Source organism: Curcuma longa, chromosome 2, assembly GCF_044706935.1.
Source record: "Curcuma longa cultivar G26 ecotype Majalengka, Jawa Barat chromosome 2, ITB_CL_G26_1.1, whole genome shotgun sequence".
In the NCBI taxonomy this organism is placed as follows: domain Eukaryota; kingdom Viridiplantae; phylum Streptophyta; class Magnoliopsida; order Zingiberales; family Zingiberaceae; genus Curcuma; species Curcuma longa.
Genome location: NC_133862.1, coordinates 4,532,725 through 4,557,127, shown reverse-complemented (window position 1 = coordinate 4,557,127; position 24,403 = coordinate 4,532,725). Strand labels below are relative to the sequence as shown.

General features: G+C 38.3%; 3 protein-coding genes across 3 annotated transcripts; 2 read left to right on the top strand and 1 right to left on the bottom strand.

Moving 5' to 3' along the window:
• Window positions 1–476: 476 nt before the first annotated feature.
• Window positions 477–17,884, bottom strand: LOC141817255 (transcriptional corepressor LEUNIG_HOMOLOG-like). The gene is made up of 18 exons (XM_074704936.1): window positions 17,628–17,884; window positions 17,359–17,446; window positions 17,132–17,229; window positions 15,861–15,970; window positions 15,473–15,768; window positions 15,298–15,373; window positions 15,101–15,206; window positions 12,543–12,592; window positions 12,179–12,472; window positions 8,807–8,875; window positions 8,221–8,445; window positions 7,988–8,126; window positions 7,802–7,911; window positions 5,813–5,962; window positions 2,243–2,398; window positions 2,040–2,159; window positions 1,760–1,957; window positions 477–973 (listed from the first exon to the last, which is right to left on the bottom strand). Exons 2-18 carry the CDS (start codon window positions 17,388–17,390, stop codon window positions 830–832), a joined length of 2,373 nt encoding a protein of 790 aa, XP_074561037.1. The 5' UTR covers window positions 17,391–17,446; window positions 17,628–17,884; the 3' UTR covers window positions 477–829.
• A 711-nt stretch (window positions 17,885–18,595) lies between these two features.
• LOC141821446 (protein unc-13 homolog) lies at window positions 18,596–22,034 on the top strand. The gene is given in 6 exon segments (XM_074708877.1): window positions 18,596–19,178; window positions 19,289–20,185; window positions 20,286–20,747; window positions 20,819–21,005; window positions 21,086–21,901; window positions 21,904–22,034. Coding segments are annotated over 6 exon segments (2,982 nt in total). The 5' UTR covers window positions 18,596–18,689.
• A 699-nt stretch (window positions 22,035–22,733) lies between these two features.
• On the top strand, window positions 22,734–23,696 carry LOC141821445 (glutathione S-transferase T3-like). Its single transcript, XM_074708876.1, has one exon. It carries the CDS (start codon window positions 22,734–22,736, stop codon window positions 23,694–23,696), a length of 963 nt encoding a protein of 320 aa, XP_074564977.1.
• Window positions 23,697–24,403: the final 707 nt, after the last annotated feature.

Sequence of the window (24,403 nt, the reverse complement as noted above, 5' to 3'; positions counted from 1 at the left end):
TGATAAGTATTATAGTTCGATGAACATCCATCAGTAGGTAGGCATGAAGATAGATCAAGATTCCTTTGTTGCAAGTTTCTAGTTGCCAAACAGCAAAAAAATGGAATTAACACAATGACATTCAAAAGCACTTAATTGGCATTTTAATGGCATGGTTAGGAAAAAAGATAGTGAAGATAATTACAGAGACTTTGCTTTCGGTTAAAGAAAGCACTTGGATGCCACAAACCACTCACAACAAATTGGTTCAATGGTATTGATTTCTGACGCCTTCTGAGTAATTGTTCCCCTGAGAGAATTGCTGACAATCCATAATCGGTTTGAAATCGTCTTAAAATTACCAATTTTATAGAGCAAAGGGAAACCTATACCCTCTACAATACACTTGAAATTCCACAAAATAATTTTCTCACCCAGTCTACGAAATAAAGTGAAGAACACTAGTGTCAAGATGTAGCAGATTGCCAAATGCATAATTAAAACTTTTAACAAATGCACACACGTTTATCCACACCATTTTGTCATCATGCAAGTTCATCTGAATCATCCTTTCAGTCTTCAGGCAATTTGTCACGAGAGACTCGAGCTATTCATATAGATCTATGGAACTATTGTACGAAGGCAATGAGAACATAAAAATCAAGACCAAATATTTAGCTGTCACTAATGTAGATCACTTAGAGAGAATAGTCGACCAACAACAGGATGGCGGAATTCCATTTTAATGTTGTAAAATTACAAATCAAATCGCGGAAAAGTGCCTGGAACCATGCTCACCTTTGTTTTCCTCCCTAGAGCCTCAAATGCCATAAAAGGTAGGGGCTCAATTCTATTTCCATAGTTTAACAGATTTGTCATGGCTAGCAGAGGCGATCATCCCAGTGAAGCTTGACTGCGCCAGAGCTGCAATAAGGCCTTCATGTGCCTGGACCGTCATGGTTTGGTTCTCAATCCTATTCCATAGCTCCAATGACTGCATAAAATTGGAACATATACATGAGCAAGAAATGCAAATCCATTAGGTCCTTTCTAATTTTGATAGTAAGCTTAGTAACCACATCAAGTCAACTGGTTGAATAATGTCCTAAGACTGGGAATATTCAGAAAGATATCACTCTTTGAAGAGACCATGAACGAACTACACTTGTTCTAATCTTATAAAATCTACTTGCAGCAAATAAAACAGTCAAAGAGAGTCATGTCTCTAAATAAAAAGTATATTAAAAAAATCAATACAAAGGTAATGAAAATTGCTAAGATAATCATTTGATATATTAAAATTCAGAATAATACTGTTTGAGAACAATTAGGTATTTTTGCTGCTAATGGGTTTTAGATTAATAGAATTATTGGCGCAATGGATTTAGTCACCTATAGTAGTTTTAGATATAGGCTTTTATCATGAAATTATCTTATGAATGCAATATGACATATTTTTTCCAAATTCTACATCTCTAATAGATAATAAAATATATTAAGATGATAAGTACATTAAAATGACTGATATATTTTATAGTCAGACAATTAAATCCATTAGAGTTGAATGTGTGATGACTAGAAGATAGAGGAATTTGCGTGAAATTGATTGTACAAAATTCAATGAAGGGATAGATTCATGTAGCTGTCTTTTAACACTAATCCTAAATACAAATGGACAGCAATCAAGCTACTGAAACAAAGCAAAATGATTGTTTGATTTCCTTGTCTCGACAATACAAAATACATCAAATAGTGACATATTGTAAACACACAGAATTACCTGATAGCCTCCAATAACCAAGAGTTGTGAGTATCTTGGATGGAAGATGCATGAATGGAACTGGTTACCGTTGGAGCTTAGCTCACTTGTACACTCCCAGGTGCGTGTTGACCATATTTTAACTAAATCCTGACTAACAGATGCAAGTGTGCTGCCATTTAAATCCCAGCAAATAGATTGAATTGCTGTTTTATGACCCTACAGTTATTCAGGGAGGGAATTAAACAATGAAAGAAAACTAAACATAAGTAATAAAAGTTAGTGTTGTTCATGAAGTAACCTGTAACGTCCGCATATTTGTATGGGTCTCAACATCAAAAATAGAAATCATGTTGTCTGCAGCTGCAGCCAGAAATTGCCCACTTCTGGGTTGAAATCTCACTTGTACTGTACCACCACCCTATCTCATCAACAAGCTTAGTTAAAAATTGGGATCACTGATCACTCTCAAATAACAAAATGTAAAGGCAAACAGACACCAACCTTAAAACTCTGTGTGCAAGAATACTGGCTGGCATTCCAGTACCGGATCTCACCATTGTCATCACAAGAACAAAAGATATCCGTCTCTTTTGGATGAAAATCAAGTGAAGTTATTTGCGAGCTGTGCCCAGTGAAAGTACGTAAACAATGAATTGACTGCAAAATTGAAAAGAGAACAAATCAGCATCAAGCTAACTACCAAATTAACCATGAATAACATAAAGCAAAGACATATTAAGCTGACATAAATAAATTCCTATTTTCAAAAATATGAAGAAAATCATTTTAAAAAATGATTGCTGTTCCATGATACCAACAATAAGAAAATAGGGAAAACATATTAAAAACACTATCCATCATAACAAATATATAGTCTAAATTTTACTCTTACTGCAGTTAAATTGTCATTTATCATTTTTTTTTACTTGAGTATCCCACAAAGAAAAAATATTATTGTTTTGTGCTAATGTTCTTGACTTGTCGACGTCATAACAAGGGTATCAACTCTAGCTCCATGGTTTGAACTCTTGTACTGTGAAATGTATTGTTCTAATAAATTACTAAGATTCAATACTATTCCACACAAGTAATTTATCTTGTGTAGTGTCAATCATGTCAATGACTATTGTGTCATATTAACAATTGACACCCTTGACGTGCTACAAATGCATTATGATGAATTGAAATAGTAGTTGCTATTGTTTTAGCTTGTGTCTAAACAATACAATGTTAAAATCATATTATATTCCAATGGGACATGAAGTCTAAACTTAGATATAAAGTTGTGTTATCTTTTCCTTTTCATTTCTTTCCAACTTCCCCCTCCAATTCTCCACTGACGCTATACATCGAAACACTGACATGGTGCCATCCAGTATCATTCCAGTCAAAATTAAAAACTTCGACACCACTTAAGATTTTAAATCTATTCTAGTTCAATTCATAGTTTTTACAAAGAAAATAAGATTGGACAACTGTGCTTTGATAAGAGAACTTGATGAGCTAGGTGTAGTTTTATGATTGTGCAGTTGGTTCACATGACATCAAGATGGTAAGTTTATGCAAGTGTGATCAGACAAGGCATAGTGTGTACGCACTGACACTTTGCATAAGTGTAGCTACATGTGGTTACTATAACAAATTATGAGTTCATTACTAAATGAATCACAAACTATTGAGGTTTTAACGAATCTATCACAAATTTTCACTTTTACCAAATATATCATATTCCTTTAATTTTGTAACAAATATCTATTAGGAAAAAACATATAATAACATTTTAATTAACTCTTTGTAGAAATGTTCTTACATGATAATTCAAATCAACAAATCAAAAAGATGTCTCAATTTAATTTATATCCTGATCATGAACCTCATATATTAAAAACGGGTTGCATTCAGAAGACCCTTTTTATTTAAAAGTAGATAAATTATAGCATAACTAATACAAATTTAGATTACTATATAAGATTAACTAATAATGATAAGTTTGCACGTATTACAAATAAATGTTATATTGATTGAGAAACGGGTTATAAGTCGGTAATCACAGATGAACATGTGAAATCCGACCACGACCTACTACCTGTTTATTTGCAATCATAAATACAACCTATTTATGAAACAAGATGTCTAACTCACCTAGACCTTGTTGGTTGAGTGCAAGTTGTGCCATGTAAATAAACGGTTTCATCATGCTTATTAGTAATTAATGAAATGGCTAGACTATAAATGAGTAGTCTAATGGTAGCTAGAGGACAACATTTTTAGTTTGATTTTAGGTGATTTCACCATACCCTAAAAGAAAATAATCTATCACAAGAAAGGAGCAGGTCAGTTTCAAAGAAAGAAAGTGCAAAGAGAAAGGATGCAAAAGCACTCCATATCAGTTCTGACTATGCTCTAACTCCCAGTAATTAATTAAGAAAGTAACATATAAAAGATCTAAAATTGAGAAAGTAGACGTCTCTACCAAAGAACAATCGGTAGGGCATTTCAAGATCATGTAAACTTAAGATAAAGTTCCAATTAATAAGACTAAAAAACAACTAATTGCATAACATTTATAGCAATTCATTTCAGGTTAGAATCTTTTGTTCTGTGTCACAAAAGACAAACCTCAGAACTAATGTTATGTTCACTTCGATGGCAGTAGGAGGAAAAGAAAGGCTATTGAAATGGCTAGACTATAAAAGAGCAGTACAGTGGGAATATAAATGTTTGGGAGCATCAGCAATAGTTGAAAATGGTTATGCTTTTTGTAACTTGCGGACAGCATAATTAGTTTGATTTCAGGTGATTTCACCACATCCTAAAAGAAAATAATCTATCCTGAGAAAGAAGCAAGTCAGTTTCTAAGAAAGAAAGTGCAAGGAGAAAGGATGCAAAAGCACTACATATCAGTTCTGACTAAACTTTAATTCCAAGTTATTACTTAAGGAGTAAAGATACACTACATGAAAATAATGGCATGAAACTTAACATGAAAGATGTGGCAAGCCACGTGTGTCATGCCACGTGACTTTTTCAGCCGAACAAAATTAGAAGGTTTTTTCTTCCTCTGCAGTAAAGACATCGTTGTCGATCAAAATCACCGCCGCTACAACTTCGCCATCGGGATCGCTAAAAGGACATTTTGTTCGGTTGAAAAAGCCACGTGGCATGACACATGTGGCTTGCCACGTCTTTCATGTTAAGTTTCATGCCATTATTTTCATGTAGTGTATCTTTACTCTTACTTAAGTTAGTAACATATAAAAGATCTAAAATTGAGAAAGTAAACATCTCTACCAAAGAGCAATTGGTAGGGGACTTCAAAATCATGTAATCTTAAGATAAAGCTCCAATTGAAAAGCACTAAAACTCAACTAAGTAATTGCTAAACAGAGGAATTCCTTTAAGGAAAAGATGATTGTATAGCATTTACATCAATTCATTTTCTGTTAGGATTTTTTGTTGTGTCACAAAAGACAAACCCCAGGACTAATGTTATGTTCAATTCGATGGCAGTAGGAAGGAAAGAAATAGAATCACTAATTTCCTTATTTATTTGGAAAGTAGTAAGGAGAACAGAATTTAATTTCATCCAATTCCTCAAATTGAGCAGAAATGAAGGAAAATGAAGTTTAAGCATCTAATAAACACATACTCAAATATATTATTTGTTTTCTTCCAACGTTCTCCAAGTAAACAAGAAGAAAGTAAAATAGTAGAATGAGATAATGCATTTTCTTCTTCACTTCACTTGAACTATGCTGTTTCTCTCCTACTTCCTCCCTTCCAAGATAAGATATCACACAATTTACAAATGATTTGACAATCTGTACTTTGAAGTTGGTAAGATATGCTACTACTGGAATTATGAAGCTTATCAAAACTTGACACCGGTTTATCATTTACCGGTATGTGTTCCTTCCCAAGTCCACAGTAATAATTCTACACTCTTAGGCCAGTCATTCAAAATTAAATGATGAAGATGGATAAATAAAAAATACCGACTCTTCAGGACAATTCTTATATGCAACTAACAATGACAATATAAAGAAGGTGGCAAATAAAAAACGGACATACTTCTGAAGCACTCCATAGCCGCACAGTTTTATCGAAAGAAGAAGTTGCCAAGTGAGTTGAATTTGGCCTAAAACAGACATCTGTGATGATGTGAGAATGTTCTGGGGAACTGCTTACAGTTTGCAGTGATTCCATGTTCCAGAGGACAACCTTTCAGATAAGATGAAAATCATCAGAAATTTCCTAGAAAAGGTATGCCGCATAAACAGATGCTAAATATGTTAATTATGTTCAACAAACACACCGCATGATAACCAGCAAAGAAACTAATACTGCAAGCTTCAATAGAAAAGAAACTAGAATAGAAGATGAACAATCCATAAGGAATTTTTCTAGATATTGATGCAGAGCCACTCCATTTTAAGTGTTTTATTTTCCTTCTATAGTATCAATGACAGAATTTTTTAAAGGCATCACCTTGATGTGCCAATATTTAATATCCTATCCAAGAACTTTACTCATCATATAAAATATATATCATGTTGGAGCAGGCATACATATTCATTAGTATATACTTCATTAACACTTCAAAGAAAATTTATTAACAAATTGGAACATAATGTTTTGCATAATCTTCATGACTGGTGCTTTTGTACAATGTCTAGTATCTAGTTGCTAGCAACACTGAAAGTTTCATCAGCATTCAATGTTTCCTTCAAAAAAATAATAAAACAAGAAATCCTAGTTAACTGTAGATATGTAATATGTATATCATTACCTCAAAACAAAATGTAGTAATATTTAACTACTGGAGCTGGCTATATCCCACCATCGAACTTTACAAAATGCCATGTTACTAATAACATCCTACTTATTCAGATTTCTTAACACCAAATTGTGAAAGCACCACCTTTCACAAAATTGATAAAATTTACATCAAAGCTTGCATAGATGCAACAATTTGAATCTCTTGAAACCAAATAGATTAGCTACATTGATATTAACCAGCTTCACAGGCATCATATTCCTACTAAGCTGATAAAGGACAAAGGATGGGTTTATGTTAATGAATTTTATTTTGAATCAAAGATGTATTGTAAATTTGGTAATTCAATATTAGGTGCATTGCACTGGTAGTTGAACTAAGACAATAAGCAATAAGGATTGCCCATAGACAGAAACCCAGACCTACAAAATCCAGCATAATACATGATGGCACACTAACCAAATGAGCATTTCAGAGTAACTTACCTTTTCCTATTAACTAATGCTTAAACACATTAATTGTTACAAAGACTTGTATTTCAGCAAAACTGAAGCATTTATCACCCAAAAATATCTCCATAACTACCCCCAAAGAACAAAAGATACAATATCTCAGAGAGTGGAGAGATACTGCAAGCTTCAATAATTGCCCAGCAAAAATGGACATTAAACAGAGATCCACCTTGCCCAGGAGCCCAAGGGAATTACATTCCTCACCTACTTTTGTAACTGAGCAACATTTTAAACAATTTTGAACTAGAGAAGAAAAGTAAACCTCAAGCGCCAATCTTCAACTCCTTTTTAATCACGGCTACAGTATTAGGAATGCAAAGTTAAAAAGTGCAACTAAATATGTAATTTTCATGAGAAACCTAAAGATGGTGCCAAGATGTGCACAGAAGATCACAAAAACAACAGAGATACAGTCAAGGAACCTCCTGGAAACCTCCAAAAAGACAGGTGGTAACTTTAAAATATTTTATTCAATCTAATAAATATCTTGGGGCATTTGCATAAATACAGAATATGATGCTTAACATCTTTAGACAGAATCTCACTGAATCAGAAAAGAAAAGGGAAGAAATTGATATTTGCACTAGTAGTTGAATGGTCTGTGAATAAATTTCATGGTCTCACTAGAAAAATCATATAACTGTAACATGCATAGCACATGAAATTATGTAAGGACAGAAATTAATATGATACTAGTGTGCAGCATTTGACATCATATTGAGCATTCAGTTTATACAAATGAAATCATATGCAGTACAAATCATATTTTACCTTTTTATCATGTCCAGCACTAGCAAGCAATTTCCCATCTGTAGAGAAGTTGCAGCAAACTACTTTGCTGCTCCCAGCTTGCATAGAACTAACCTCATTAAAACTAAAACCTAAAACAGAGATAGAGAATATGTTAATAGTTTATTCACTGGATATCTAAGTGGACCAGATGAATGAAACCAGTACCATTTAACGGTTCCACATTGTTCTCAGCAGTACTCTTCAATGCAGCAAATATGTCCTGTCCATCACCATCATCATTTGACAGAAAAGATTCAACATTATCATCCAATGAACCAACATCACCAAAGTGCTCTAGATCATCCTACAGGTTAAGTCACATGATCTTAACATCTTGCCAAAGTGTGTCTTCCATTTTCACTGCCTATAAGACTGAAAGAATTTTTATATGAATATACCAGATGACTTGAAGAAGCAAGCCTCCCTGATTTATCTGTTCCATACATCATCAAACTTTTTGATATAGTGTTTGCATTTTGCAGGTTGCCAGCCATTGAAACACCATCACCAGGTGTATGGATGGAAGGAGTTGAGGGAGGTGAGTTAGCAGAAGGTGCTGCAGTATTTCCTGTGCCAGTGCTGTTTGCTGGTCCGGAAGATGTTGTTTTCCTCTTCCGTGTATTCTGGATATCAAAACAATCAGTTTAATTTTAAAATAAAGCTTCTTGTCACAACAAATTCCTGTCACAAATTTGTCACAACAAATCTGGACCGTTCGATTTTAAAGTTAAGATTAAATCCAGGCCGTAGATTGAATGGGTGATTGTGATGGCTTGGATTTAATCTTCTATTTTAAAATCTAACGGTCCAGATTTGTTGTGACAAATTTGTGACAAGAATCCCAACTGTTAATTTTATTAAGGTCTACAAATGTTCAACAAGAGAGTAAAATGCAGATAATGGTGCTGGGATAAAAAAACTTCATCAGTTACCATAGCAATAGAAAAATGTACATGAAGGAAGAAATGCATTTTGTCCAAGTACCTGTTGCATCTGTTGTTGCTGCACCAGTTCTTGTGTCTGTTGATTAGATGACTGCTGCATCTGGGTTGCCTTCAACATACACACAATTATAACAGAAAATGCTAGTTTAGCATTCATATGATACCAACACCAAGAGCATAGAGTGAGAAAAACTGATCCATTTATGATAGCAAAGTTGCATGCACTAAAACTTCCAGCAAAAAAAAAAGGATATTGATATTAAAAAATAAAACAAAATCAAACACATGTTAAGAGTATAAGATCTTTATAGGGTTATTAAGTGAAATGGGTTTAATTCTAGTAGATTGATGGGGAAAAATTAACAATCCAATTACCCATGATAGTCTCCTCTACCTATTTTAATCATTCGTCAATGTAAAATTGCAACTCCGCCCATGGTGAATAAACTCCGCCATAATTGATCCCAAGCCCGAATAAAGGAGGGTTGTGTTAGGTTGTCAGCCAACCAAAAAACATAGGCAAATGTTATGTGTGGATCCATCAAACTATTGCGCTAATACTAGATTATTCCCCAAAAAGAACGCTTAGGGGGTCTAACTGCAACATCTCTTCAATGTGGATCGAGCTCAATGACGTAGGAGGATCTATATTGCCGACTAGACTTAGTGAAATAAAGACTTGATTGTTGTTGTTGTTGTCAATGTAAAATTGCAAGTAGATCCTAATATATCTACATAGTATTAAAACAAACCCTCATTACAGGCAGGAGAAAATTTCTACTTTCAAAAAATTCCACGTCATCTAAATAATTATGCATTGCATTCATCATTGCCAAAATTGCACCATGTCATCATTTAGTGCATGTTTGGAGCAGTTACCAAAACTAAACCATGGCTTTTATTATTATCTTTAAAAACTTTTCAATATCGGCATGAATAGTTTGCTTGGGGAAAGTAATGCAACTTCTGGAAAAGATTTGACTATGTGATGTTGTTTTCTTCATGCATGTATAACGTCTCATCTCTTCCTTTCCTTTTCTTTGTTTGCCTTAAAAGCCTACTCAGATTGCCTAGTTTAGTTGGACAAGCTTATGTGAAGCAGCTTTACAGAAAATTTAAGTTTGAGCTTTTGTTGAAGCAGGAGAAGGTATATATGTCTTCTTTGAGTATGTACTTAATTAGATTAACTATGGGAAAAATCTCAAAGGATGTAGAATTAATAGTGATATTGATATATAGAAAGATTTCTTGCAGCAGGGAGAGGATTAAGAGTGTGATTTAGGCTTTAGTAAAAATTTCAAGCTTGCTCCCTTTGATATCATGTTTTGATAGAACTTTCTTTAGAAAGTTCTATTAGTCATTTGATTTGTACATTTTATCTTAGTTTGGTTCAAATGGGTACTCATTGAAAAACCAATTGCAATATTCTATTATGGTGCTTCATTTTATTTCTTAAGTATGCTCACTTCTAATTATTTAATTAAATAGTTATCATATTTTGACCTAAGGTTTCTTATGATAAGTCTTTTTGCTTGGGAATCAATTTTGAGTATTAGAACTTACAATTATTATGGTCCACCCACGCATCAACAGGAAAATAAATGAACAAAAGCATATCCTAATTTGATCCTCAAAAATATGTATACTTTTGCTTTGGCTTCTTTCTTTTGTAATAAATGCAATAATTGTAGGAACTTACATTACAATTTTCTATTTTTGCAATTTCTGCCTATGTATAATTCTAAATTTAGGTAGTATATTTTGTAATTTTTTGTTTCATGAGAGAGCTTAAATTATTATTTGTTCTATTTCCTTTTTAATGTTCTTCAGGATTATTTGTCTGATATGTTTTTCTTGAGGTTGAGGTTTTTACATAATAATATGTTCAGAAAATTGAAGGTTGTACCTTGAGATTGATAAATTCAGAAAACTAAGCTAGGGAAAATAAGATTAAACTAGAAATAAGTTTGTGTCAAAAGAAATTGTGGCAACTCACAAAAAAAGTAACAATGATTGAATGATTAAGCTATTTAAATTTTTGTCCTATTTAAATTTCTGTATTTAAAATTATTCTTTTAAATTTTTTAAATAAGTAATTAAGCTAAATGAAATTAATATTTTAAATTTTATACTTGAATGAAAGTTGGTTTAGGTTTAAATAAATCTTATCACGTAGATATGGTAATTAGGATCAAGTGGATTCAATCTGAACTCAATTTGAATTTATTTTTATTTAAAATTAAAGCAAGTTGATATATAGGATAGATTGCTTCAACTTCAACTGTATTTAATTAGTATAGTTGTATTTTTATAAGATTAGGAATAATTTAATTAACTTATATATTTCTTTCTTTGAAGGAAAATCTTGGTGCAATAGTAAAGTTGCCCCTGTGTGACTTGGTAGACACATGTTTGAGTCACAAAAATAACCTCTTACAATGCAAGGTAAGGTTATAGACAATAGACCCTTCCCTAGGCCCGAATTGGCGAAGCTTCGTGCATCGAACTGCTCCTTTTTTATTTCTTTCTTTCTCCCTTCCCGTTCCCCTGTAATCCTGAACACTCAAATTCTTTAGCCACCAACCAATTGCACCCACCCACAACTGCCCACTGCCTAACGGCCTTGTCACATGCACTACTACAAATATCGACGTGATGGTGCTCTTTCTCCAATAAAACCCTAACTTCTTCCTCTCCTCCTCTTCTTTCTCCTCCTCTTCTTTAGTATTTCTTTTTCCCTCTCTTACTTTTGCACTAGTGTCCATTTCCCTCTCTAGCTTCTATGTTGACATCGAGCGTTTCATGTGTCGGTCGATGGGCCGAATGATAAATTTGCTCGTGTCGACTAACACAGCTTAGCATTTCAAACCCTACCCAATCCTCTACATAAGTTTTTCCCTAAATTAATAATATGAATTAGAACACACATTTCCTTGTTAAAACTACCTCGTTAATTTACATTATAAAGGTTTCAGGACTTTGAAATAAATCATCAAATTTGGGAACTAAAATGAGACAATTAAATGTTTTCCTTGCCAAGACAGAGCAAAGTCATGCTTTTAATTCTGCAATCAGTATAGCTTCTCATGCATCTAAATGAAGAATTCCTGGTATGCTCTGATGCAAAACTAGAAATTCAAAAATATGCAATTCCTGTTGCATTTGATTTAGCAATTATTTCTAGGTTATTCATTTTCAATTATGTCCTGCAAAGAAGCACCTTTATGCAGGAAAGGTGATTAGCTCCTCCATGAAACAATATAGGAATGAAAATGATGCAGATTCAGTATGAATTGAGAAATGCGCAAAGAAATGTGTCAGATGTGTATCTAAATTGGTGTTGATAAATCTCTTCCATCTTTTAATGTTTTGACAATGACTCAGTAAAGTAGGTTATCATTAGAGAGATGACCTTCAAGAAAGCTTGATCTTGTGTGACCTTAGGCGAACTTGACTGGCTAGGAGAACCAATTGATGCATCATTTCCATTCATTTGACCATCTTTTCCACTGAGTACACTCCTTGGCAATGCTCGAAGCCTGCGAGGATCTATGCCACAGTTAGACGAGTCAATATTGCTTTGTGCTTGAGCCTGTGCCAAAAACTGCTGTTGCTGGTTGGGAGATAAAAGCTGAAATTGGCTTTGATTTGGTAGAAAGGGCTTGTTTACTTGAGGACCAAAATTTTGACGTAATTGGTCAATTCCCTGTTAATTAGCACACAGTTTGAGAAAACAAACAAACAAAAGACTATTCCCAAAAGGAGAATGAACATACTGTCAAAGGCCAGCCTTTAAGAGGAAGACCACTAACACCTTGAGTCATTCCTGCAAAAGGAACAAAGCAAGTGCAAGTAGTATAAGATGTACACTAGAAGTTTGTAACTGAAATTCATTTTAATACTAGTAAAGACTTCTCCTTGTAAGTAACTCCTTTTCAATGAACTCCTTATTAACCTAGCATTATTTACTATTGAAGAGACAATTATAGAAATATTATTGAACCAACCTCTAAAATACAAGAGCTAAATGAAAAATTGTCCTAAACAGATTGATAATAGCAACTAGATTAGACCCTCTCTGCTAGCATTTGAAGTTTAGTCAATTGATGTAGGGTATCATCCTTCCTTTCAAAATCCAACAACTTAACAATTTTGGTGAACATATAAATTTTTGCATCGTTACTAATACCAACTCTTCAGCTAAGAATACAGAATAAGAACATTAGCCAGTAGTCTGATGCATATGACACAATCCCCAGATACAGTTCTGATTGGAGATGCCATAATATCAATTGGCTCATCTGATGCGGAGTATGTACTGACTGTGCAATGGATCCATGCAGTCAGTATTTATTGGAAGTGAGGCATCATCCCTGAAACATGCAATCAATACCACACTTATAGAGCAGAACATATCTCAATTCTTAACCAGCCCAACCATACTGTACTAATATTATTGTTTACATACAATATCTAAATACTGGTTGGAACATTTTTGGCAATCTCAGAACTTGTTGGAATCCATAGATGAGTTAGTGTCCTAAATGTATGCTGAATAGTTGGGATTGTAATAAAGTAAATATAGCTTTTGAAGTGCATGATAACTAGCATATGAAGGGGGACATTCTACCGATCATCATCAAATAATAAATTTGGGTGAAATCTCTTTGTATCTATGGGATAAACCAATAAATAAACCATTTCATATGGATAAGGAACCAATCAATCTTTAGCCAAGTTGCAACCTAAGCATCAAACATGAATGACACGATGACTCAGCCAAGCTCCAAGTCAATGGTACTAGTCGTAAATAATGGATCAACTAAAACCACATGACTACTACAAAATATTTAAATTTATGCAGTATCCCAGAAATGTAAAAGCAGAATTTTAAATACTAAAAGCACTAAAAAGAATAAAAGATTGAAAAGGGTGAACATGTGTCAACCTGATATACTCATAAGGTTCACTCTAAGTCAATCCATTTAGCTTAAATGTTGTAATCAACTAGAGAGCACTGCACAATCTATTTCAACCATGGTTTGAAGAATCATAAATCATTATGTGTTGTGTTGGCATTGGCTAAACATTTCGTTCCACCTAACCATGATGTTATGGCATAGAAGTTGCAGCTCTAATCAACAAAACCGCAGCATATAAGGGTTCTTGACACCTTCCCAACGCACAAGTATGCAACGTCCTCCTTCAACAGCATCAAGGTTTTATGAACCTTCTTGAGGCTTCGCCAATGCTTTGCAACTCCTTCCCGACGCACCTGACGTCCTCCAACAACAACCACAAGGCTTTGAGGGGCTTCACGATGCCCGGCAAGGTAGGTGACATTCACTTCCACCTTGTCCTCTGTCTTTCGATAACAATGACACTTTGTAACCTTCTAGAGAGTCTCGTGAGTGTTCCTAATGACACTAAGGCTTCACAACTTTTTCGTGGCACACGACAATGTACACAACATTACCCTCCTCATTATCCTCCTCTACCTGGGGTCTTTTTCAACACTAGTACCAGCACCCAGCACGGCCGACCGATCTCATTCTGGTCAGGGACCCAACCCTTAGCTCAGAATTGAGATTCAAACTTTGGTTTAATATCAACCACCAAAAATTGGAACAAGGAAAGGTGCAAAACAAATTGAAAAAAATGGAGGCATCTCTACATCCACTGGCAATCCTTCAATGAACCTCCTGATTTGGTGTGCATTGAAGTAGAAAATTTCTTATAATTTTCATTGCTAATTATTTTATTGTTGAGTTTTCATCATTCCCTTTCTGGTTTATAATTTCTTTATTTTTCTCACCCTCTCATTCCCATAGAAGTAAACACCAATAGGTGTCCTATGCTAAAATGAATGTGAAAGTTGTGAATCTAGTTGGTACCAAGATACTAAGTGGTTTTAAGTTGTCACATCCAGTACCAGTAACTAAGCAGCCCTGATTTGTTAGTGCACATAAAACCCACATGTAGTGTAACCTACACCTCTTGGTAACAGAAAAGTAAATTAATAAACACTGGTGAAGTAGTGAGTATTAACTGGTTCCACTAGTATCAACTACAATTAGTTCTAAAGTCAGCCTTATATCTAAAATCTCAATTTTCCTTGGTCAGTACTGGGTGTCTGATACTTCAGCAAGCTAGCAGTGTGCAGTGCACATTGTTCAAATTTCACAAAAGATTCTCTAGCGAACTTTTACAAAATCATTGGTGCCGGTAATTAAAATATTGTCAAGTTTTTGTCCATTTATCCATATACAATTTTACTATTCTTAAAGCAACGTTTAAAAATATCTTTTCATTAAATTGCAGATGAGTCACTAACCAGCACCACTTAGTCCAGATTTTGCTTGCATTATACCATGGCCATACAATGAAGAGGGATCCATATTCAAAGATCTTTGTGCCACGCCCATGATGCCTTTAATGTCCTGCAGTGATTAAAATAAGCAGATAGAAGATATACAAGAGAATGAAATATCAAAGAATAAATCATGCAAGGGATTCATGGCGATAAAATACAGATGTTTGTTGATTTTGTCCTTGAACATGCTGTGTTGCTGCAGGTCCACTGACAGGGTTATTTTGGATAAATTGCCTGCACCAACAGATTAGAAAGAAGAAATATGTTACTAAAGAAATCCTGATTGAAGGTCAATTCTAAATTTTTTTCTCTAAATAAAATTTTAGAAGATACCCGGGATGGTTGGTTGCAGATTTGATTAGTGCAACTCTATTAGCATCAAGAAGTTGTGGGGATATTTCACTATCCATGGATTGTGGCTGCTTCATTCGCTCTTCATACAATTTAGCAGCCAATAAGCTAGCAGTTGGAGGCCCTGAAATGCCATTTGTGTTGGTAGAGCTTATTGTCCCATTGAGAGCAGGATGGTTAACACCTCTTTGTTGCAGTTGAGCTTGTTGCTGTATCAGTTGAAACTGCTGCATCTGCAATTGCCTTTGATGTTCTTCCTTTGCTTTTGCCCTTTGTGTCTATAAGTAAACAGAAGATTCCTTAAAGAATTTAATTATCTTGGACTAGATTATGCTTTAGCTCATTGTAGATTCTTATCCAAGGATTGTACCTCTATGTATGCTGCAGCAACTTGAGAATGCTTTTCATTTGTTCTTGCTATGAAGATATCCCAAAACACAGACCACCACTCAAACAAAAAACCACCAGGAGCATCAATTGCTGCAAGTAAAGCCAGGTTCATGCACTGTTAGGAACAAGAATGAATCCTCAATAGATGCATGGCTAAAGTTACATCTCAAAGATTGTAGAGAAATTCAGATATGATTTCAGAAGTGCAACTTCCAGATCTGTTTATAAAGATCCTGATATCATGTAGATATCATTTACATGAAAAATAACACACATTAATTTTAGGTACTTTATATTTTTGTATTATTTAACTTATAGAATAAAATATTAATAACTCCTTTTATAATTATTTTTTCAAAATTCATATTTTCATGTCATATTTTAGTATGTCTTGTTGTCATTTGTATGTCCTTCAAGGTAATGCTTCCAAGTTTCCAAGGTCAAGATTACAAATTAAGATTAAATTTGGATGACTTTGCCAAAAATATTAGCAGGTAAGATAAAAATATGATTGTGGTCTTCTTGAAATTGTAATAACACTTGTAGATTTAAAGCCCATTGCAAAACTAGCTTGATATTGTATGTTATTTGCATGAGAAAGCTTGAAAATAGACTGTTCATTCAAGTGTCATTTCTAGCATCCTATCTGGAAGTAATCAAACAACCCCAAAGAGCATGATAGATTTCTAAACCTTTCAAGGTGCTCAAAAAGGGGACCTCCTTGCTATTTGAAACATGAAAATCAGAATTTTATAAGGAAAAAAAGTACAAAATTATTAAAAATGTTCTAATTCATCTTTATCATTTGTCAAACATATATGCTCTACTCAGCATTCTTACATCTGTACAGTAAGAAGTTAGTAATCAAGGTAGGGGATTGTGATGGATACTCAAATCAATTAACACAATGATCTAACTTGTCGTATATGGCAATAAAACATTGCCCAATTCTTATAGTACATTTTATATTAAATGGGCACTTCTTCCCATGTATAATGTTGCACAAAAGTTTTACTATCCTAGCAATATGATGTTAAAATGTTATACGAAAATGTTTGAAACTACAAGTTGGAAAGATAGAAAAACCCTCAAGATTCATGTGGGCAAATATAACAAGTCCAGTCGACCAGTAGTACACCAGCGAAACCTTGTCTTCAAAAGATAGTAAACAAAAACCTAATTTATGTGTGTGTGTATATATAGAAAAGGCGAAAAAGGAGGGGCAAAAAATAGAGAAAAAAAAATGTTTACCAACAGGATCAGTCGCCACTTTCCCTTCTTCCTTGAAAGCTTTAGCAGTAGCTTGCAAATTTCGTTTCAATAGATAATCATGAATATAAACATCAAGCCTAACAAGAGATTAAATCGGGAAAAATTAGGGTGGGAAAGCTACAATCAAAGAATCCCCGAAACGAGAAGCCCAAACTGAAGATATAACAAGAAGAAGAAGAAGAAGAACTGCAAAAAAAAAAACTCACATCTTATCAGCCTCCCAATTACTCTGCGCCATACCTTCTCCAGGACACGATACTCGAAAATATCAATATCGACCCTGTTCCCTTCAGGCTTCACCACCAAATCACCAAGCATATATTAGTTTATCCAAACAATGAGCCGAAAAAAGCAGAAAGGGAACATCAGTTAAACAAATAGATCAAGATGACGTCCCACATTATAAGGAAATGAAAGATACAAGATTGACAAAAGAAACGAACTCAAGTTGGCTACGACCGCAATCAAAACTCACAATTCCACTTTGAGAAATATAAATCTTCTACAGCAATTGAGATTCGACGAATCCAGCCATCAGAGGTATCCGAACCCTCTCGTGATCGATTCTGAGACCTCGATTAAATGGAATAACAGGGGATTGAAATCGCAACAGATGAGTGAGGATGGAGACGGAGATCGATGCGTCAAACACAACGATTAGGTCGCCCAATCGGAGGATGGACCGAAATCGCCAAGCACAATGAACTCCGTAGAAGAGTGGAGGAGGAGAATAAAAAAAAAATCGCAAATGTTTTTCGACCTTTTCCGGCTCGGATCCGGACCAAGCAACGAGCGATCGCACCCGAATCCAAGCAAGGCTGTCATTTAGGAGCGCATTTTCCATATCAGGTTATATGCGGGAACTTGCTTAGCAGTTTAGCAGATCGTGGCCGTTAAAACTGACAGCAAAGAGTGGAAAACAAGGTGCGCATCAAAGTTGTATGCGGGATTCAATTGCTCAATCATCCGAAGCACCGGGGGGAATGTACCGACATTTAATCCGAAGCAGTGGTTTGTGACACGTGAGCAAATCTAAGCCGTTGGGCCAAACAACGAAGCAATACCAACCGCAGAGACAGACTCCGAGCTCCGTTGTTGCTGCCTGGACTTTGTAAATTATATTTAAATTTTTAATTTTATATCTTATCTTCAAATGTACTATTTCATATCTTATTTCGGCACGTTTAAATATCGATCTTAGTTTCGATATTAATAGATGAATTTCTTTAATGGATTTTTTTTTCAATTTCGATGAAAAACTTTCACAGGAAGTTATTTTTAAAATTAATAAAAGAAATATTCTTTTTATTTATTTATTTATTTTTAAATTAGGAGTGGCTTTTGATTTTTGCCGAACAAAATTTACTAAAAATAAAAAAGTGACTAATAAATCAAAATACATACAAATTGGCAATCTGTTCCTTCGTCCTCTGTCGACACCAAGTTTAGGGCGGCTCCCTGCAATGTCGGCCTGCCCCTCCTTCCCTTCTCTTTCGCTGCTCCTTCCCCTCCTCCGCCTTCCCTCACCTTCTCCGGCATGGGCTACAAGCCTAATGTCTCCTGCGCCTCCGACGCCGGCGACCTAGACCCCTCCCCCGCCCCCGTCGAGGAGCTCGGATGCAGCCCCTTCGGCAGCATCAGCAACCTCTCCCGGACCGACCTCCGTGAGGCCGCCTACGAGCTCTTCTTCCTGTCTTGCCGTTCCTCGCCCGGTTCTGGCAGCCGAGGGTCACTCAACTACTACCCGGCATCGCCGTCGGCAGGCAGCGGAGAGGGCTCGTCCCCTAGATGGCCGTCGTCGCCCGGGATGACGGTGGCGAAGAGCCGGATCAAGAGGGCGTTGGGGCTGACCGCGCGGAGGTCGTCGCCGTTGACGACCGGGATGGCAAGAGGCAGCGACATGAGCTCGCCGGGGAAGGTGAAGCGGCCGATGACGTCGGCGGAGATTATGCGGCAACAGATGCGCGTCACGGAGGAGAGTGAGCACCGGCTGAGAAAGACCCTAACGAGAACCCTCGTCGGGCAGGTAGATCCACAATTAGGGCCAAACTATTGATTTCCATTTGTTTCAAGATTCAAACTGTTAATTTAAATCGGCTTTAATTTTTTTAAAAAAAAACGTATGAACCCTAAAAGAGGGGCAGAAAAGCAGAGAGCATCGTCCTTCCGTTGGAGCTCCTCCGCCAGATCAAGCCGGCCGACTTCAACGACCTCCAAGAATACCATCAATGGCAACGCCGCCAGCTCAACCTCCTTGAAGCCGGATTGCTCCTCCACCCATCTCTCCCGATCGACTCTGAGAACCACCATGCGGCCGCTCGCCTATCCCGCATCGTCCGCTCCTGCGAGGCCGCGCCGCTTGACACCGGAAAAAACTCCGAAGTCATGGGCAGCCTCTGCAGTGCCGTTACCTCCCTGGCGTGGCGGAGTCCCGAAGGTAGTCCGTCTTCCTCTCTCGACCCCTGTCACTGGGCCGACGGCTACCCCCTCAACTCTCACCTCTACATAGCCCTCCTCCGCTCCGTCTTCGACCTGAAGATGGCGAGTGCAGTGTTGGACGAGGTGGACGAGCTGGTGGAGCTGATGAAGAAAACGTGGCCCGTGCTGGGCTTCGACCTGCCGGCCCACAACGCCTGCTTCGCGTGGCTCTTCTTCGAGCGCTACCTCGAGACCGGGCAGACCGAGCCGGAGCTCATGTGGGCGGCGCTCTCGGTACTGGGGGATGTGGCCGTCGATGCCAAGAAACCCAACCGCCAGGTGAGCTACGTGAAGCTCTTAGCAGCCGCGTTGGGCGCGATGCGAGGGTGGGCGGAGAGGAGGACGGTGGAGTACCACCAGTGGTTCGGCAAAGATCTAGGCGCCAACATGGGTCTGGCGGTCGCATTGGCGCTCGCCACGTCGAAGATCATCATGGAGGACGATTTGATCGGAGGCATGGGTTTCCTCGACCGCGACGGCGCCGTGTGCGCGAGTTCGCCGGATGCCAGAGTTGATTACTACATCAGGTCGTCGATGCGAAGTGCCTTCACCAAGGTGCGCATTTCCAGCCTTGTTCTTCCTTTTTTTCCCCAAAAAGGAAGCACGCTCACCGTCGTTTCTTGCATAAGCTCCTTCGTAATTAGTGTTTTGGTAGATTCTCGAGCGAGGAACATCCCAGGACGACAGCATCATAGCGCAGCTACAAGACGAACCAGTCAACATTCTGCTTGATCTCGCGAACAGTACGGAAGAGTTGGCTGTGGCCGAGAGGAAGTTCTTCAGCCCCGTGCTGAAAAAATGGAACCGAGCGCCGACGGCGGCTGCAGCGGCGACACTGCACGCCTGTTTTGGGGTCGTGCTGAAGCAGTACGTATCGAAGGCCACGCAGCTGACAAACGAGCTAGTCGAGGTGCTGAAATCCGCCGGGAAGCTGGAGAAGCTACTGGTGCAGATAGTGGTCGACGACTCCACCGACTCCGAAGACGGCGGCATGAAAGTAGTGAGGGAGATGATCCCCTACGACGTGGCTTCCACCATCGCCAGCCTCCTCAAGGCCTGGATTGAAGAGAGGACGAGGCTTGGGAAGGAGTGCCTCAACAGAGCAAAGGAAACAGAGGTTAAATTTGTCTCACAACTTTGTGCAATCTTTCCTTGTGATTGATTGACTGATTGATTGATGATGCGTAGAGCTGGATGCCAAGGTCGAAGAGTGAGCCTTACGCGCAGTCGGCGGTGGATTTGGCGAGACTGGCCAAGGAGAGCTTGGATGAATTCTTCGACATCCAAGTGGAAGATCGAGGTTTCATGGTTCAAGACCTCGTTAATGGCTTGGACGCCATCTTCCAGGAATACATTTCCTTCGTCGCCGGCTGTGGTATATACGCTGACCTCTTCATCTGCGTGATTGATTTCATGGCGATTTCCAAAAATAGAAAGTTCTTACCCGCATCGCAGGGAGCAAGCAGACCTACATGCCGAGCCTTCCGCCGTTGACGAGGTGCAACCAGGACTCCAGCTTGACCAAGCTCTTGAAGAGAGCATCGCCTCGTTGCCGCGCAGGCATCGGCCACTCCGTCGTCGGCGGCGCCGCCGCCGCCGATGCGCACCGGCCGCAGCCGTGCGCGAGCCGCGGCACGCAGCGGCTCTACATCCGCCTCAACACCCTCCATTACATCCTCGTCCACCTCGGCGCCCTCGATAAGTCCCTCTCCTTCTTGTCCCCCTCCGTCCGCCGCGTCGCAGCGCCGCCGTCCCGCCACTTCGACGGTGCGCGCGCCGCGGCGCAGACCGGCGTTCAGCACGTGGCGGAGGTGGCGGCCTATCGCCTCGTCTTCCTCGACACGCGCCAGGTGTTCTACGAAGGGTTCTACGTGGACGGCGTAACGGAGTCCTCGCGTATCCGGCCGGCGCTCCGCGTGCTGAAGCAGAACTTGGCGCTGCTGGCGTCGGTGCTGATCGACCGGGCACAGCCTCTGGCGGCCAGGGAGGTGATGCGGGCAGCGCTGGAGGGGTTCTTGATGGTGCTACTGGCTGGCGGGCGCAAACGGGCGTTCGTGCAGGAGGACCACGAGGCGGTGGCGGAGGACCTGAGGAGCTTGAAGCTGATGTTCGGAGAGGGTGAAGGACTGCTTGGCGAGGAAACTGTGGAGCGTGAGGCGGAGGTGGCGGAGGGGGTAGTGGCGCTCATGGAGCTGCCGACGGAGAGGCTGATCGAGGAATTCAGGGCGGCGGCGTGTGAGTCGGGTGGGATGATGGGGTTTTCGGGGAACGGGGAGCAAGCCCGAAGTTGCCGATGCCGCCGACGACGGGGAGATGGAACCGGTCGGATCCGAACACGCTGCTGAGAGTGCTGTGCCACCGAGACGACGACGTCGCCAGCCAGTTCCTCAGGCATCTCCAATAGGGGATATTTGATGGGGATATTTGAAGAAATATCCCCATGCATCAAATATCCCCTATTGGAGGGGATATTTGAGAGGTGATTAGAAATCACCGGGCAAAAAGTTTTGCCCGGTGATTTCAATTATTTTATTATAAAAAATATATATAATAATTAAAATTAAATAAAAGAAAGATATTAGGCTAGGGAGGTTAGGGTAGTATTCGTTATTGATTTTTTATTATTATTTAATTTTTTAAAAAATAATTAATTAATGGTTTAATTATTTACGTTGCCAACGTTCAATAAATTGAACGTTGCCAAATTGAACGTTGCCAACGTTCAATTTTTGAAACGTTGGGCAACGTTCATTTTTTTTACTATATATACATCATATTTTCATCAATCTTTCATCACAAAAAAATCACTGCATACTAAAAATTTAGAGAGCGATGGATAAAAATTCTAGTCATTATTTTAGGGATTTGTTGGATTCTCCAAATGTCGACGAAAATTCAAGTGAAGAAAATTCTCGAGTTCGTCCTAATCTCCTCAATCCTCAATTTCCATTTCCCCCACAACACCCATATAATTTCCAACCTTTTCCATACCCACCACCATATTATCAAAATTTCCAAAGCTATCCAAAATTTTCAAGTAGCGACCATCGAGCTCCGTTTTATACATATCCCCCCAGAATATTGGCACAGTAGCCAATATTCTATGCAAGCTCCATCTCATGGAATTAATCCGCTTCAATCACCGGGGATTCAATCAAATGAATCAAGAAGGGCTAGTGTTGATGCAAGTGACAGTGATAAAGGGATAGAAACGCCTCATGCAGTCTCTCATTCACAATTTCCTTCATTCTCAACAGAAATAGGGCTTGATAATATTATTCTCGATCAAGCAACTGAGACGGGCAACGAATCGGATGGAGACCATAGCAAGCGAACAATGTGGACAATAGCAGATGATAAACTCCTTGCAGCAGCCTACACAATTATGAGCGAAGATCCAGTAGTTGGTAATGGCCAGAAGAATGAGTCTTTTTGGAAACGGGTGGTGACATACTACAATACCAATCGAGAGAAGGGAGCTAAAAAGAGAACTGCGGATAAAGCAAAATCACATTGGGCTGCAGTGAAAAAGATCGTGAATAGATATAATGGAATCTACAATAAATGGTACAATGATCGACCAAGTGGATGGAGTGACGAAGATTTGATGGTGCGAGCTCATGAAGAATACAAGAGTACTTTTAAATCTACTTTCCAATATGAACATGTGTGGAGGATTGTGAAAGATAGTCCAATGTACGCTCCTCAATCTTCAGGGCAACGAGCTACAAAGAAAGCAAGGACATCAGAATCATCAGGTGCACATACTGACTCTTCTAATCCTAATACAACTATTGATGCAGATGATAGAGAAGTTCGATCTCGTCCGATGGGACAGAAGGCAGCAAAGAGGAAAGGCAAAGAAAGAATGAGTTTAATTGATGAATTGAGTCAGGCTGTGCAACAATCAGTAGCACATTTGGAAGAGTATAATAACAGTAAGAAAGTGGACCAACTCATCCAAGCACATCAACTCCTCGTAATGGACACACGAGGTATGACAGATGAACAACTTCAGAACCATCTAGCAATATGTGAGCAGTTGAAGAAAAGATTGAATATGTAGTAGTTTTGTTTGTTTTAGTAACTTAATGTGGTTTGTCATATCTATGTTTTATTAAGTTAATGTGGTTTGTAGTTAATATTTTCATGTCATGTGTTTTAGTATTTATGTAATCCACTTTTCAATTATTAATATTATATATAAATTAGTTGTTATTAACTAGTCGTTAAAAATTAACTGTTGTAAACTAGTCGTTACAAACTAACCGTTACAAATTAGTCATTGCAAACTAGTCGTTACAAACTAACCGTTACAAACTAACCGTTATAAACTAGCGTTATAAACTAGCCGTTAACTAACCGTTACAAACTGACTCCGTTACAAATTAGCCGTTGGCAACTAGCCGTTACAAACTAACCGTTACAAATTAACCGTTGCAAACTAGCCGTTACAAACTAGCCGTTGCAAACTAGCCGTTACAAACTAGCCGTTGCGAACTAACCGTTACAAAATTGGTATAAAAGTAAGAGATGAAGCATTCACAATTATCCACACCATATCTATTCTCCTCTTTCTCCCACTAAACTCTTCCTCCCACTAAACTCTTCATTTGTTCCAATATGTCTCAAGATCCTAACCTTCCCAACACAGAAAGCATTCCTGAAGACACAACGAATCATTCTACATCAGATCCTGGGGAAGCGTTATTCATGATGGTGGTGCACAATCAACTTAGAGTGGCTGAATTCGTGCAAAATTATTATGGGAGT